At 43.1% G+C, this 13,260-nt stretch overlaps 1 protein-coding gene across 1 annotated transcript; it reads left to right on the forward strand.

Moving 5' to 3' along the window:
• The first annotated feature begins 1,704 nt into the window (after positions 1-1,704).
• On the forward strand, positions 1,705-10,345 carry RASD2 (RASD family member 2). Its single transcript, XM_051608213.1, has 3 exons — positions 1,705-2,356; positions 6,336-6,615; positions 8,131-10,345. The coding sequence occupies exons 2-3, from the start codon at positions 6,345-6,347 to the stop codon at positions 8,658-8,660; spliced, it is 801 nt and encodes a 266-aa protein (XP_051464173.1). The 5' UTR covers positions 1,705-2,356; positions 6,336-6,344; the 3' UTR covers positions 8,661-10,345.
• Positions 10,346-13,260: the final 2,915 nt, after the last annotated feature.

The following is a 13,260-nucleotide window of genomic DNA, read 5'->3' on the forward strand; positions in this document are numbered from 1 at the left end:
AAAAGGCTGAGAAGCTGACAAAGGAGTCCTGGTGCTGCGGTCTAAAAAGAGCCGAGTCCATGTCATGACCCATTACCAGTTCACTACCTGTTAAAGAAGAGGGAAGATCCTCTTGCCAAGTCACAAGGTTCAGACTGGACTCCCTTGCTTTCTAAACTCTTCTTCCTTGGAAGAAGCTGGTGGTGTTTCGATGTCCTGTGCCAAGCTGTGCTCCTCCTTCCCGAATCTAAAGCTGTCTGCATTAGGAGGAAGTCAGGAGCTGCTGCTTCACAAATTCGATCAATGGTGGTTTGCCTTTGTGTTAGGCTGGTGCTCCCAAATCCATCTCCTGCACAGGCCTGAGCTTACTGGGAGCTGCTGCCTCACTCAGATGGTGACAGCAGGACCCATCTCATGGCCTGTGTTGTGGTTTTCAAAGGCTGTTGCACAGAGGGAGATGTCAGACCACATGCCTGTAACAGCCACAGCACCCTCCTCAGTGGCTGTTGAGCAGTGGTGGGAGCATGGGCAACAGAGAGGGAAGCATTATTCTTGGGGTGACAACACAGACCTCCTTGTGCTCTGAGGAGAAGGAGGAGAAAAAAAAAAAAAAAAAGCATCTCAGGAATTCCTCAAATGCTGCAGGAATTGTTGAGGGGCTGCTGGAGATGAAACAGGCAAAGTAGTTGGAGGAATCTTTGTATTCAAAGAAGAGTAAACTTGCCCAAAGAAAGAAGAAAGAGAGAATAGTGGAAGTCCTGAAATTATATTCAGATTTGGGAGATTGTGCCTCCCTTCCATTTTTTTATTGCCAAAATATCTTGAAAATCTCAAAGTGTTTTTCTCCTCTTTCCTTCTCCCCCCTCCAAATTAGGAGTTCTGAGTAGGAAATGCTGAAATACTCCATTTTGAATCTTTCAAAATCAATCTTTTTGACATCTTATTTTAAAATAGACTTGTAGATCCAAACTATTACTTAATTACTTTCCTCTTAAAAAGGAGGGGAAAAAAATGAGTCTAACAGTGAAATAAGCTGCAAACATTCATTTTCACTTGGGGTTGAACAAACTCTGAATTCACACTAATTTTTCTGTTTCTCTTCTTTTTCTGACTCTCAGTCCCCCACACTCTCCATTTGTTTGACCTTTTTTTTTTTTTTACATTTTTATTACCCAGTTCGAGTTTGTTTTTTCATCTATTTAATGAAAGAACAGCAGTTACACATTATCCTTATTTCCTGATCAAACCAATCAGCAATCCTCAGGTAACGACTTTGAGGTTGAGGGAACAGGATAAAGTATTCCGTAAGGCAAAAGAATTACAGGAATTATGGACAGAAAACCCCTGCTTGGGAAATGAGTCAGTCTGCTTCTGTCTAGCATAAAAAAACAGCACAGAAGTATAGAGCCTTTAGAAACAGCTTATGAATTTACAGCTTGTATAATAATGAAGTCTCCGTGTCTCTTGTGCACATACGCTAACTCATTCCCCACACATGCATACATACAGGTCTCTGGTGGAAAGACAGGGAATGTGCAGTCTGCAATGCATATGAACTTTCTGTTTAGAGGAGAAAAGAAAAGATTTTTTCAATAGGCACAAAATCCCACCCCCTCAGCACCCCTCCTTCCCCTGTGTCTGACACTGACTTCAAGGGAGGAGTTGAGCCAATTATCTGTGAGTCCTACAGAAGGAAAATCTGCAATTTGCCAGTAGTTGGGAGAGGGAGAGAGAGAAAGGCAGGGAGGGAAGGAGAAAGACTTAACTGGCAAACGTAAAGAAAAGCCCCTTCTGTCCTAGAAAGAGAATATTTTAAAGCCAATCTCAGACCAGAAGAAAAGAAGCTGGCGGCAGGGTAAGTGCCAGGCAAGACCTGGGGAAGCGTAGGTTCACCATCGACCACTTCCATGCCCCCGCTGATATTTTCCCACAGGGTCTGAGGTGGTGTAGAGGCAGGGTGGGCCAGTTGGATGCATCCTGGACCCTGCACGACTAGGCATCCCTCCAGAAACCCTACAAAGCACAACTCAGAAGAAAAGCGACTGGGAGACACTCTGCCTCTCCTTCTCTCAAACTGAGTCTGCGAGGAGAAGAGCTCGTCTCACCAAAGGGAAAAACTATCATCAGTTTTGAGACCCTTCTTTAGCCCCTGTTTGCCTGATTCAGTACTTACCATCCATGGGGGAACATCCTCTGCAGCTCTGCGGTCCTGCCCAATCCTGCTAAGTTCCTGGGAAACACTAGTGAAGAGCTCAGCCCAGAGCAAGGAAGGTCCACAGAACAACAGCCTTTTACAGCAGCAGCCACCTCTGATTAAAATTATCAAGCTTCATCAAACTGCACCGAGAGCCAGGACTGCTCCTCCAAGGAAACAGAGGTAAGAAAGCAGCATGGAGTTTGGGATGAGAGTAGGAAACAAACATCTCATGGGAGTGAATGTGGGGTGCAGGAAAATGATGGGCACAGTAGTAGTGATTAACAAGGGACAGGTCTGTCATGCACAGTATAGTTTGCAACTGTCTATGTCCTTTTTAGCTGGATGCAGTGACTTGAATTGGGATGGCAAACAGAGACAGAAACAGTAACTGAAGACTGTGGAGTGCAAGAGAGGTAGTTCAGAAGACTATTAATGGATCAGGAGTGGTAGGGAGCATACCCCCTGACAGGAGGGTGGAAACACGAGGGGTAAAAGCTCTGGGCAGGTTGAATGAAGAATGTCTTTCTTAGATATCTCTGTCCAGATGCTCAGGATCAAATTTTACAGTACCTCACTGGAATTCAGACAAGTGCTCTTCAGAGCATGCAAATGCAGGTGCATTGTCATTCACTTCAGTGTCTTCCTATGAAACACAGTGCTGGTTAGCAGGTAGAAGATAACACAGGGAGCCAAAAGAAATCAGGTTTAATGTTGATTTTGGGCAGCTGTTTCAGTTCTCTCTAGGTGTATGAGCCTTTCCTTTTATTAAGGGGAGTCAACACTCCTTGCCTACATTTCTATGACATTTTGAAATCCCTGTGCTCTACCAATATTAATACTAATGCAAAGTTTCTAGCATCAAGCCAGTGCACAAAGCAAAAGGTACAACTGAGAATTAATCTATGCTTAAGCATTTAATAAACTGGGAGGAAAAGATGTAGATTAAAGCCAGCTGGAGATTGTTTGTCTTGTCATTCCCTTCTGATTGATTTTGCTTTATTTAGTACACAAACGTGGTCTTTTTCTGTTTCCTTTCTTCTGCCTCTAATCTTTTGCACTGTACAAGTCTCTGTGCTCCCCCCCACCCCTGGGTGTGAAGGCTAAAGTTTCATTCCTTTCAGGGGAGGAAGGAAAGCAGATTGTACTGCACTGGAGAAAAACTGGAGTGGGGGGATAAGAAGAGAGCACAAAACACAAATATAAGCTCCTAGGTCAACAGAATGGTCTGAGTCAGGTTTGCAGCAGAGGTGACATAAGTTGCAACTCTATGAATCAAAGTGCTGAAAAGCATCTTTTGACTCTGTGTGAAATGAAATGCAGTCAGCAAAGCACAAGAATCCTTTTGACTGAACACCTTGACAGGTGGAACAAGGACAGCATAAAGAGACTATTCAATACATTACAATCTGCATGTCCTCACACCCCTTCTTCCCCTTCAGTGCATCTACATCCTTGGGGCAAAGAGTCCTGAAATGGTCACGTCTCCATATAGGATTTTGCTTTTGATGGGGATGGGAGGCAGTGTGATTTAATGATCAGAGATGCAAGGGTGAGAAAAGGTGGGAAGGAGAAAATTTGAAAGGTAGGAGACCCAGAGTCTGTTCATGTTTCTTATTTGTTGGACCTTGGGTGGTCACTCAGCTTCCTTACTGTTCCCCATTGCTGTGGTGGCAATTCCTTCTTCAAGCTGTTCAGCGTACAGTGGCATTATCCAAGGCCCAAAGCAAAAGAATTAATTTCAAAGTGGAGAAGTGCCTCTTGCACTAAAGGTGCAAAATTAACTCCCCAGGCAGCTGCAGTGACACAGTCCACCTCCTTTGCTGTGTGGTGGGAGTTTCTCTAATCACCAGCAGCTTGGCAGTTACCTGCCAGTCAGCAGTATCATTTGCAGGATTATGGCTTGTAAAGCTGCTGGCCAGGATCAGGCCCCCCAGTGTGCATGTCCTTTACAGGACATATAAGGCATTTGCTTAAAAAGCCTGACTCTGCTCCCTCCCAGATGCTGCCGCACCAAATTGTACAAAACTGATCTTCAGCAGGTGTGAATCACCACAGCTCACCTGCCCTTACACAGCTACACTGGTCCAACCCAGTCTGAAGAGCTGAGTCATTTCTAAATACCGATCTTGGGCTGTAGAGAAGTTTGTAGGTTTTTTTACAAAATCTATCACCCTGGTGTTCTCTGCCAGCTAAAAAAACCAAACCTGAGATGGTGAAAGGAAACATCCCAGAGCAGCCCTGTCATCATTTATCTGCCCATGGATGTAAGACTGTATTGGACAGGCTATGTAGGAAAGTGCAGAGATAGTGCACATGGCAGTGTTGTTTCAGAGGCTGAATATGGTGTTTCTGTACTGTTGGAGATAGGTCCTGTTCTAAATAAAACAGAGGCCAGCTCAAATACCAGGAGCGTTCCTTGCTGTCATTCCCACCACAGCAATTCCAACAGTACCATAAGTCTTCATGTGTGTGTCCAGCCACAGTTATGTTCTAACATTACTGTCTGGCTCTAGTATTATGCTGTCCAGAATATAAATCAGAGTGTAAGCTATTCTGAGGAAAGCATTGCATTTTCTTCTGTGCTTTAGATAGGGCTGAATGTGCTGTTGGTGTGCAGAAAATTATAGCAGTAATAATAAGTAGTGTTTTGCTGTTGCCTTGGGCTGTAGCACAGCGCTTGTAATGATGCTGGATCAGAATTCCAGAGACTTCTTTATTTAGCAGTGACCGTATCTTCACTGCTGCTTTGGTGCTTAGCACGTGTTAAACAAAGTAAAAGATTTTAAGCTTTTGACTGAGATAATTGTCAGTTACATAAAAGCTTGGGAGATAAATTTCACTTGAGGGAAAGATAGGAATCCAGATCTGGACCCATAAACGATCTTTCAGTGTACACAAAGTACTCGCATTGTAATATTAAATAAACAACACCTAAGTTAAATAAACAGCACAGTGGGAACTTGATTATTCTTTAATAAGATCCTAGTAACCACAATAAACTATGTAAAAAATGTGCCTTCTTTGCTCTAGTGGCTAGCTTTCCCCACACAGGGGTTATATTTTTCCTTTTAGCACACAATTAATTTGAACTGGTACATGAAAACATCTGAGCAACATTCTCTCTTTTTTTTTTTTTTTTTTCCCCTATCAAAGTCTTCTGCATCTGAGTGCTATGTCAAAATGTGACTTCCAAAGCCTCGAGACTCATTTTAGTTGTCTGGGGTTGGAAATCTTTTCTAATAGCTGTTTAAAATGGCTGTCCATCTTTTCTCCTGCTTGTACTTAGCATCCATGAAGACTGTGACACTCACAACAGCTGTGTATGTGTAAAGGCTGACACTCCTATGAAATCTATGTTTCTGCAGCTTCATCCATAGCCAGCCATCCTGCTGCAATGTTGATGGCTTGGAGATTGGGAGTTCCCGCACCACCAGTCCAAACAGCAAGATTAAAAGCTGCTTTCTAAAAGGTCACTGAAAGCACAGATCTTAGAATTTATCAGCAGCCAATGCTATTTGGTGGCAGAAGGTCCCTGCATCAGCAAAGAAGGCTGTATGGGACCAGCTATTTAAAGTTATTGAGATGTCTAGCTTCCACTGATGTCAGGCATGCATCTTGTTTCTGTCTGACTTTTGGTTGATCTCAAAATGAGTATTGTCTGCAGCTCCTATTTAGGCAACTAAATGAAGTGGTCTTGCTCCTAATGGCAGCTGCAGTGGATGCAGCACACTGGGAAATCTGACCTTTGTGTTTATGTATCTAAATGAGAACCAAGCTCTACTGAAAGATCCCTTAATGGCTAAGTGACGCAGACGGTGGGAAGAAACCTGGTATCTAAGTTGAAGCACAGTTGATAAAATTAGCCCTTAATGTTTCAATGAAACAGCAAATTACAATTCAAAACCATACTATTTTCAGTGTAAATGCCTTCCTTTTTATACAACTTTAAAATAAAAGACAAAAAAAAATCCAACTCCCTGTAATTAGACTGAAAAAAATCAAGCATTTCCAATGGAAAGATTTCTGTATGAACCATTGATTTACAAATGAGGACTTTGCTCCAGAGCACCCTTTGACAAGCCTGTGGTATGAAGCTGCCCTGCTCCATCCTACAACTAGTTTCTGGCCTTTACTCCAATTCTACCTTTTCCTCTTTCAGGACCAAGCAATGATGAAGACTATGTCTGGTGGAAACTGCACCCTGAACGTGCCAGCCAAGAACTCCTACCGCATGGTAGTGCTGGGAGCCTCCAAGGTAGGGAAAAGCTCCATTGTCTCACGCTTCCTCAATGGCCGGTTTGAAGACCAGTACACTCCCACCATTGAGGATTTTCATCGCAAGGTCTACAACATCCGGGGAGACATGTATCAGCTGGACATCCTGGACACCTCTGGGAATCATCCTTTCCCTGCCATGAGGAGGCTTTCCATCCTAACAGGTGAGAAGTGGGCGGAAGTTTGCAGATGGGGAACTGTGGGTGAGATGATGACAGACATTAGCCTGAAAACTGTAGCCTGGAGATGACGACTTCTTGGGAGGCAGCTAAAAACTCTGCTTGATTTTGTTGCGAAATGCACTTCTCTGGAGAGAAATTTCCTGGCCGGGATACTCCAGGCACTATAGGGAGTACATTAGTCACAGAGGAGAAATCCACTGGGTGAAGGTCTGAAATGGAGAGTTCCCCCTAGTTAATTTCCCTCCTCCTACCTTCCCCTCCTGCTCCATATTCAGCCAAATGAATGGCTGAATAAAATCTTGTGGGCATAAAGAGCAGCAAGGGACAAAATAAGCATGTCATTATAAGACACAAACAGTGAAAAACAAATGTAAAATGCATAGAAATTGAATTGTAACTAAGGAAATTTCAAAGATTTTCTTTTTCCTAGAATTTCCAGCCCAATGCCTTTGGTTTGATATTCCAGTAAAAGGACAGTCCTAATTTTACCCTTTTTCTTTAGTCCATGGGTAATCAAATGAATTAAAGAGGAAAAAGAGAAAATTGTGGGCTGTTTTTATACATTCTCGTTGTCAAGCAGTATCTGTAGTGAACTAGGATGTATTCTCTAACTGTGAAACTGACAGCAAAGATAAATTCAGCCAGGGCTCACAACAAACCTACTTTCTGGATTTGCTATCTACCCTTCTAGCTAGCCAGTGAAACATGATGTTTGTATCTGACCAGACTAGTGTCTACATTCAGTGAGATCCCTAGGGCCCATTTCTGTGATGTGGGTGTAAGCTTTTGTCCTGAAAGCTCTCTTAGCATGTTCCACATGAATGTCATTCAACAGGCAATGATGTGTGTTATTTTGTATTTGTGAAATGAATTTTAAGTCAGGAAATGTCAAAAAGAAATGCCAGGGGATCTGTGTCATTTATATATTTCTTTTTTTCCATGGTCTGTTTCTCTTGAGCATATGAAATGGTAGCAGAGCACTGCACATCAGGAATCCTGGCTTAGGCGTTCAGGATTGAGTAGCTCTGAGTTCAGTTCAGGTGTTGATTCTTGTATTGTATAACCAAAAGGCCAAGGCTGAGTGGACACTAGCTCTCCATTCTTCCTGGTGTCAGAACAGGCCCTGTTTTACACAGAGATACACACAAAGGGAAGCAAAAAGATAAGCAATGCAGCAGAGCTGAGACAGTAACATGTTTACAAAAGAGGGTACAAATGGGCAATAATTTGCAAGTACAGTGCAATGTAGGAACACACAATTGGATATGACTGAAGTAACATTGTAGCCAAAAATATTTTCCATAGCACAAGACAGAGGAGTGGGGAGCTGAATTAGAATAATTGCAACTAAAATGTAGCTCAATTAACAGATTCAAAAGGATCAAACAAAAAGTACGTGGAAGACATGGCAAATCAACCTATTGATTTATGAAAATTATCTCTTCTGACACAGGTTGCAACCAACAAACTTTTACATATCCTTTTTTTTAATTGCAGGGGATGTGTTCATCCTGGTATTCAGTTTGGACAACAGAGAATCCTTTGATGAGGTCAAGAGGCTCCAGAAACAGATCCTTGAGGTCAAATCCTGCCTGAAGAACAAGACCAAGGAATCAGCCGACCTCCCCATGGTGATCTGTGGCAACAAAAATGACCACAGTGAAATCTCCCGCAAGGTACGCTCAGATGAAGGTGAGAACCTTGTCTCCAGTGATGAAAACTGTGCTTACTTTGAAGTTTCTGCCAAGAAGAACACCAATGTGGATGAGATGTTCTATGTCCTCTTCAGCATGGCTAAGCTACCTCATGAGATGAGCCCTGCCCTCCACAGGAAAATCTCCATCCAGTACGGTGACACCTTCCAACAGAAATCCTTCCGGATGCGCCGAGTCAAGGACATGGACGCCTATGGCATGATCTCTCCCTTCGCTCGCCGGCCAAGCGTTAACAGTGACCTGAAGTATATCAAATCAAAAGTTCTCAGGGAAGGTCAGTCAAGGGAGAGGGAGAAGTGCACGATCCAGTGAAGGGGCTTGCACTACTGCCTGAAGTCATCATCTACATGCAGTGCCTTAAAGAAAAATGGTCTGTGGAAGTGCAGAATGGGCTCCAGGGTTCATTGAGAAACCCCAACATGGAGGATGGATAACCCTTACTGCAGATTCTGCTGAGTCACACATGTAAATAACATCATCCTTGTCAATGACTGGGAAAAAAAAACACATATGCCTGAGATATGAGTGCATTTCTCTGTCTTTGTAATGTAGATCCTCTTCATTCTCCTTTTCATTTAAAGAATACAGACCTGAGAAGGAAATAAACTTCCACCTCATCCTTACAAAGGAAGTAGGTCGAAAATGCACAGAAGGCACTGACAGCTACTCAGCATGCAGCTCTTGCTAGAAGAAGAGGTTATGTGGAGGCGAGTGTGTATCTATCTCTGTGTGTATGTGTGCCTGCATGTGTGTGGACCACTTCTTTAAAAACTGGGTCTTGCATTTCAAAGGGCAACAGTCTTACTGAGGTTTCCCAGATTGGGAGTGAACTCTATATGGATGCATGACTCTAACTCACTTCTGAGGGGACCTGCATTAAGAAGATCTTGATTATCATTTGACATCAACATGAATGTTATTTTGTAAAATAGATTTTATTTGTTTGTTGAGGTTTTTTTTTATTGTATGGGGTTGGGCTCTTAGGAGAATCAGAGAGCAAGTGCATTTGGTATCAAGACAGTGTCTACTTTCTAGCAGTGAAAGGTGTTTTCATCTGTAAAACTATGTAATATGTAATTGACTGAAAGTGAAATTGTTCTGCAAAAAGCCAATATATCTGACTGCTCTGCAAGCCTGGTGTGATATTGTTCTCAAGCAGCCAAACTGACTCTGAATACCAGAGTACAAATGCCACCCCTTGCCTTGTTGACTACCCAAAAATTAAGAACTGAACAATTGTAGGTCCAGCTCCATCACAATTCTTCTGTTGACATGCATCTAGTAATCTTGTGCATGGTTTTCCCTGTTGTCTAATGGAGGTTGTCTTGATGGAAACCTTTGCACTGCAAAAGTCCTTCAGAACAGAAGCCTTGTGCTGCCTGTCCAAACAGGGCTGAACTGGCTGGCAAATAAACTTGGGGCCATCAATTCACTTCTTCTCTTTCCCAGCCCAGTCCAGGCTTCTTTGTCTTCAGCTTTCTCCCTGTTCTGCTTTTGGCTTTGTTGTTCAATGTGGGCCTGTATGCCCTCAAAGCCAAATATATTATCTCAGATGTGAGCTTGCCACTCTGCACTGACTGGAATGAGATGTGTGCACACATAACTGTGGGCAAAGCATGGCCCAAAGACTGTACACAACAGCAGAGTATATACGTTATATATACCTCAAAACAACCTTCAGATATCTTGTCCGTCCCTTACCCTCAAACTCTGTTCTGGGCTGCATCTGCCTTGCTGTGTCCTGGACAGAGCTGTGAGCCAGTTCATGCTATAATTTGACAGGAAACCAAGAATGATGGTTGTAACAATTAGCCTCTGGGACTCAAAATCCCATATTCATTTAGCAGCTCCATCCTCCATTGGTACTGTATATCGACTGGTAAAATACACTGTTCTTTTATTCCTGTTGTCAGGGCAGCACCTTTCAGATCATGCCCTCCTCCCCATCTATAAAAATGTACATGGTTTATGATTAAACTTGTTTTATTTATTACCTATGTCCTGGTCCTTTTTTACTTTCTCCAAGAATAATGAGGAAGGTGCTATTTTTTCTTGTGCAGCTGCAGCTAGGAAAGTGAGTTGTGGGCTGAGAGCCCTGATGAGATCTCCAGTAAGTTCTGGGAGAGCCTTGAATGTCCTCCACACAGCAGGGGCTACATAGTTGTCTGCTTGGAACAGAACTTTGTCTATACCTACAGATTCCTGTCTATCAGAGTATCAACTTATATGTACAGCTATCCTCACAAGCAGAAGCAGACCATTACTTTTCCCCATGCTACCTCCAACATGAGAGGGTAACCACTCTCTCCTTCATGTACACAGCTGGCGTGCTCATCCCTGGTACAATGTAATGTAGCCTCCTCACTGTTGCTTTCAGCAGTCACTCCACCTCACCATCTGTACCTCTCAACTATATGAGCCTTGGTCCACCTGAGCACATGCCTACCTCCCTGCAGACCCTACCCCCCAGTGATCAAGCTCTGGAACTCAAGTGCCACAGGGATATGGTGGGGTTGGAAACAAAGCAAGAGGGGAATGTGCCCTGGCCATTAAGTGGATTAATGGGCACCAGGAAGCTGGAGAAGAACTCCTTGCACTGTAGCCTTTGTGCTTCTTCACTGAGCCCGTGTCCACTCTCCCTTGCCTGCTGGGTAAAACCGAATTTTTAAATAGTGACCACAATCATCAATCTCTGTCTCTGTCTTACAACACCAGCCTTCCAATTATGTGCCCTACCGTCTTTACCTCTCCACATAGACACCAGCTTTCCTCATCCTTCCATGTCCTCCCAATCTGGTCTTTTCCACCATGGATATGTAGCCATAGGGCATGGAAAAACAACGCTGCAGTGATAGCAAGGGCAAAAGAGCAGGGGAAGCTGATGACCAAGGAGCACATGCTCACAGAGATATGTTGGATACCAAGGGAAGGCCAGTGAGCCCCAGCTACACAGTCCAGCTTGGCCTTGCAATGCTCAGAGTTAGAATTGTCTGGCTGAGTGACAATGAAACATCATTACAGTCATCCACAGAAACAAATGGAAACAAGTAGGTAATCTTATTAAAGTAAGCCTAGTGTTTTATTTGCATTTTGTTACTGATGTTAATTGCTTTTGAAGTTAGATTATCATTCTCCTAAGGCCTTTTTTTTTTTTTCCTTTTATTATATCGTTACAGTCATTCTATTAATAGTCATATATTATTTGGGCTCTTGAAGTGCTTACAGCCACTAAAACAGAACATGTGTCTCAGTTGTTTATTCACAGTTAGCAGCCATTATGTTCTGTGAAAAGGGCTGGGACTGGAAATCAGACAGCAAGGCTATCTGTGCACTCAGGAGGCATAAGGTAAGGCAGGAAGAGGAAAAATGGGAATTATTTCTTCCCTGCCAGCCACTAAACATGTCTGGCTGTAAGAGCAGGAAAGGGCTTCATATGGAATTCTATTATGTGTGTGCAGAAAAAGCAAGACCCTAGAAGGAGCAAAGAGCAGACCTACAGCTATGCTTCAGGGGCAATAGAAACAACTCTTTTTCTCCCCCTTGAGATTCAGGGGACCTGCACAGAACTTACTGTGACCAAGGAAGTCATGAAAATACACTGGACTAAGGGCAAGTCTGGAGAAAAGGATCAGTCCAACAAGGATGCTGCAAGCAGGTGTACCCTTACTGGGTCTCACTTAGAGTAATTAAGTTGTTTTCTTCCAACAGCTACCTTGTCCTACATTGCAGTATATAAGACCTAGCACTAGTGATACAAATCCTCGCTGATGCTATTTGTGTACATACTTCCAGGACAACCAGCAGGGACATATACCTGACTTAGAATCAGTCACAGCCCTGGAACACGACAGGGCTGAGATTTATTTTGTACTTGGTTCTACACAGCAAGAAAGTCCTTGTCCTGAAGAAATTATAAGTCAACACATTATAGGAGCTACTATAAATAATGACAAAAATCTAATTATGACAGAGAGTCGGTACAAATCAGGAAGGAAACAGTGGTCATGGTGAATTAAGGAAAAAATAAATTGAGGGTGGGAAGGGCAGAGAAAAAGCCTGTTTTGACATCCAGAGAACTAAATTAGGCTTCTGTTCTGAAGGATCCCCAGGGGGACTGCTCCCACCAGGCCAGTGTGATGCTAGAGAGAGGCTTTCATGGTGCAGCCTCACAAAGAGCATTGTCTCCTTGAGACCCCAGGGTGCAACAGGTCTGATTGTATGGGAGGCCAAAGGGCTTGTTATTATGACAAAGGCAAATAGGAAATGGTGGGATAATTTTTAAAAGGGCAGCAGAAAAGATCTTCAGAAAGGGGCTCACAAAGGTAGGAGGTTGCGTGGGTGAAGAAAAGGTAGGCTAGAGTGTATACTATAAAACTTACCTTTCACCCTTATCTCATCTTTATCTACACACAAGTCAAAGAGATTTTAACTTTTTTGTCCTTCCTCAAATGATAACTGCCACTTACTGCTGTGTAGGGTCCACCCTCCCCCCACCTCATCACACCTTTTGCTGAGTTACCCACCTGTCATGCACCAGATTGTGGGATGCCTTTCTAGCCCTGTCCCAGAGCCTTGGTTAGGACAGAAGTTTACAGGCAGAGATATTTTTGAAGTAAGTGTTGATTATTTGACTTGATTTGAAAACACTACTACTTTTAGGAGTTTTATTAGCATTATTGTTTCTGTAAAAATACATTATGTTAGGCTCAGATTGAAGGGTCTCCCTGGAAAAACATATAAAACGTGATATAATGTACATTTTCCCCACTGGTTTCTATAGCAACAGCCTTTTCTCTGCACTAGGAAAAAGGAGAGAATTTGCAGGGGGGAGATGAGTAGCAGTGTCTCTGCCCTAGATCTTTCAGCTTTGAGTCATCATGGGAAGCTCTCCTCCCTTCAATTTCTGTTATGT

The sequence above is a fragment of the Apus apus genome, chromosome 1 (genome assembly GCF_020740795.1).
Source record: "Apus apus isolate bApuApu2 chromosome 1, bApuApu2.pri.cur, whole genome shotgun sequence".
In the NCBI taxonomy this organism is placed as follows: domain Eukaryota; kingdom Metazoa; phylum Chordata; class Aves; order Apodiformes; family Apodidae; genus Apus; species Apus apus.

Coding starts and splice junctions, on each gene's coding strand:
- RASD2 (XM_051608213.1), top strand. CDS start 6,345: ATGATGAAGACTATGTCTGGTGGAAACTGCACCCTGAACGTGCCAGCC. Junction 6,616..8,130: donor GAGGCTTTCCATCCTAACAG/GTGAGAAGTGGG, acceptor TTTTAATTGCAG/GGGATGTGTTCATCCTGGTA.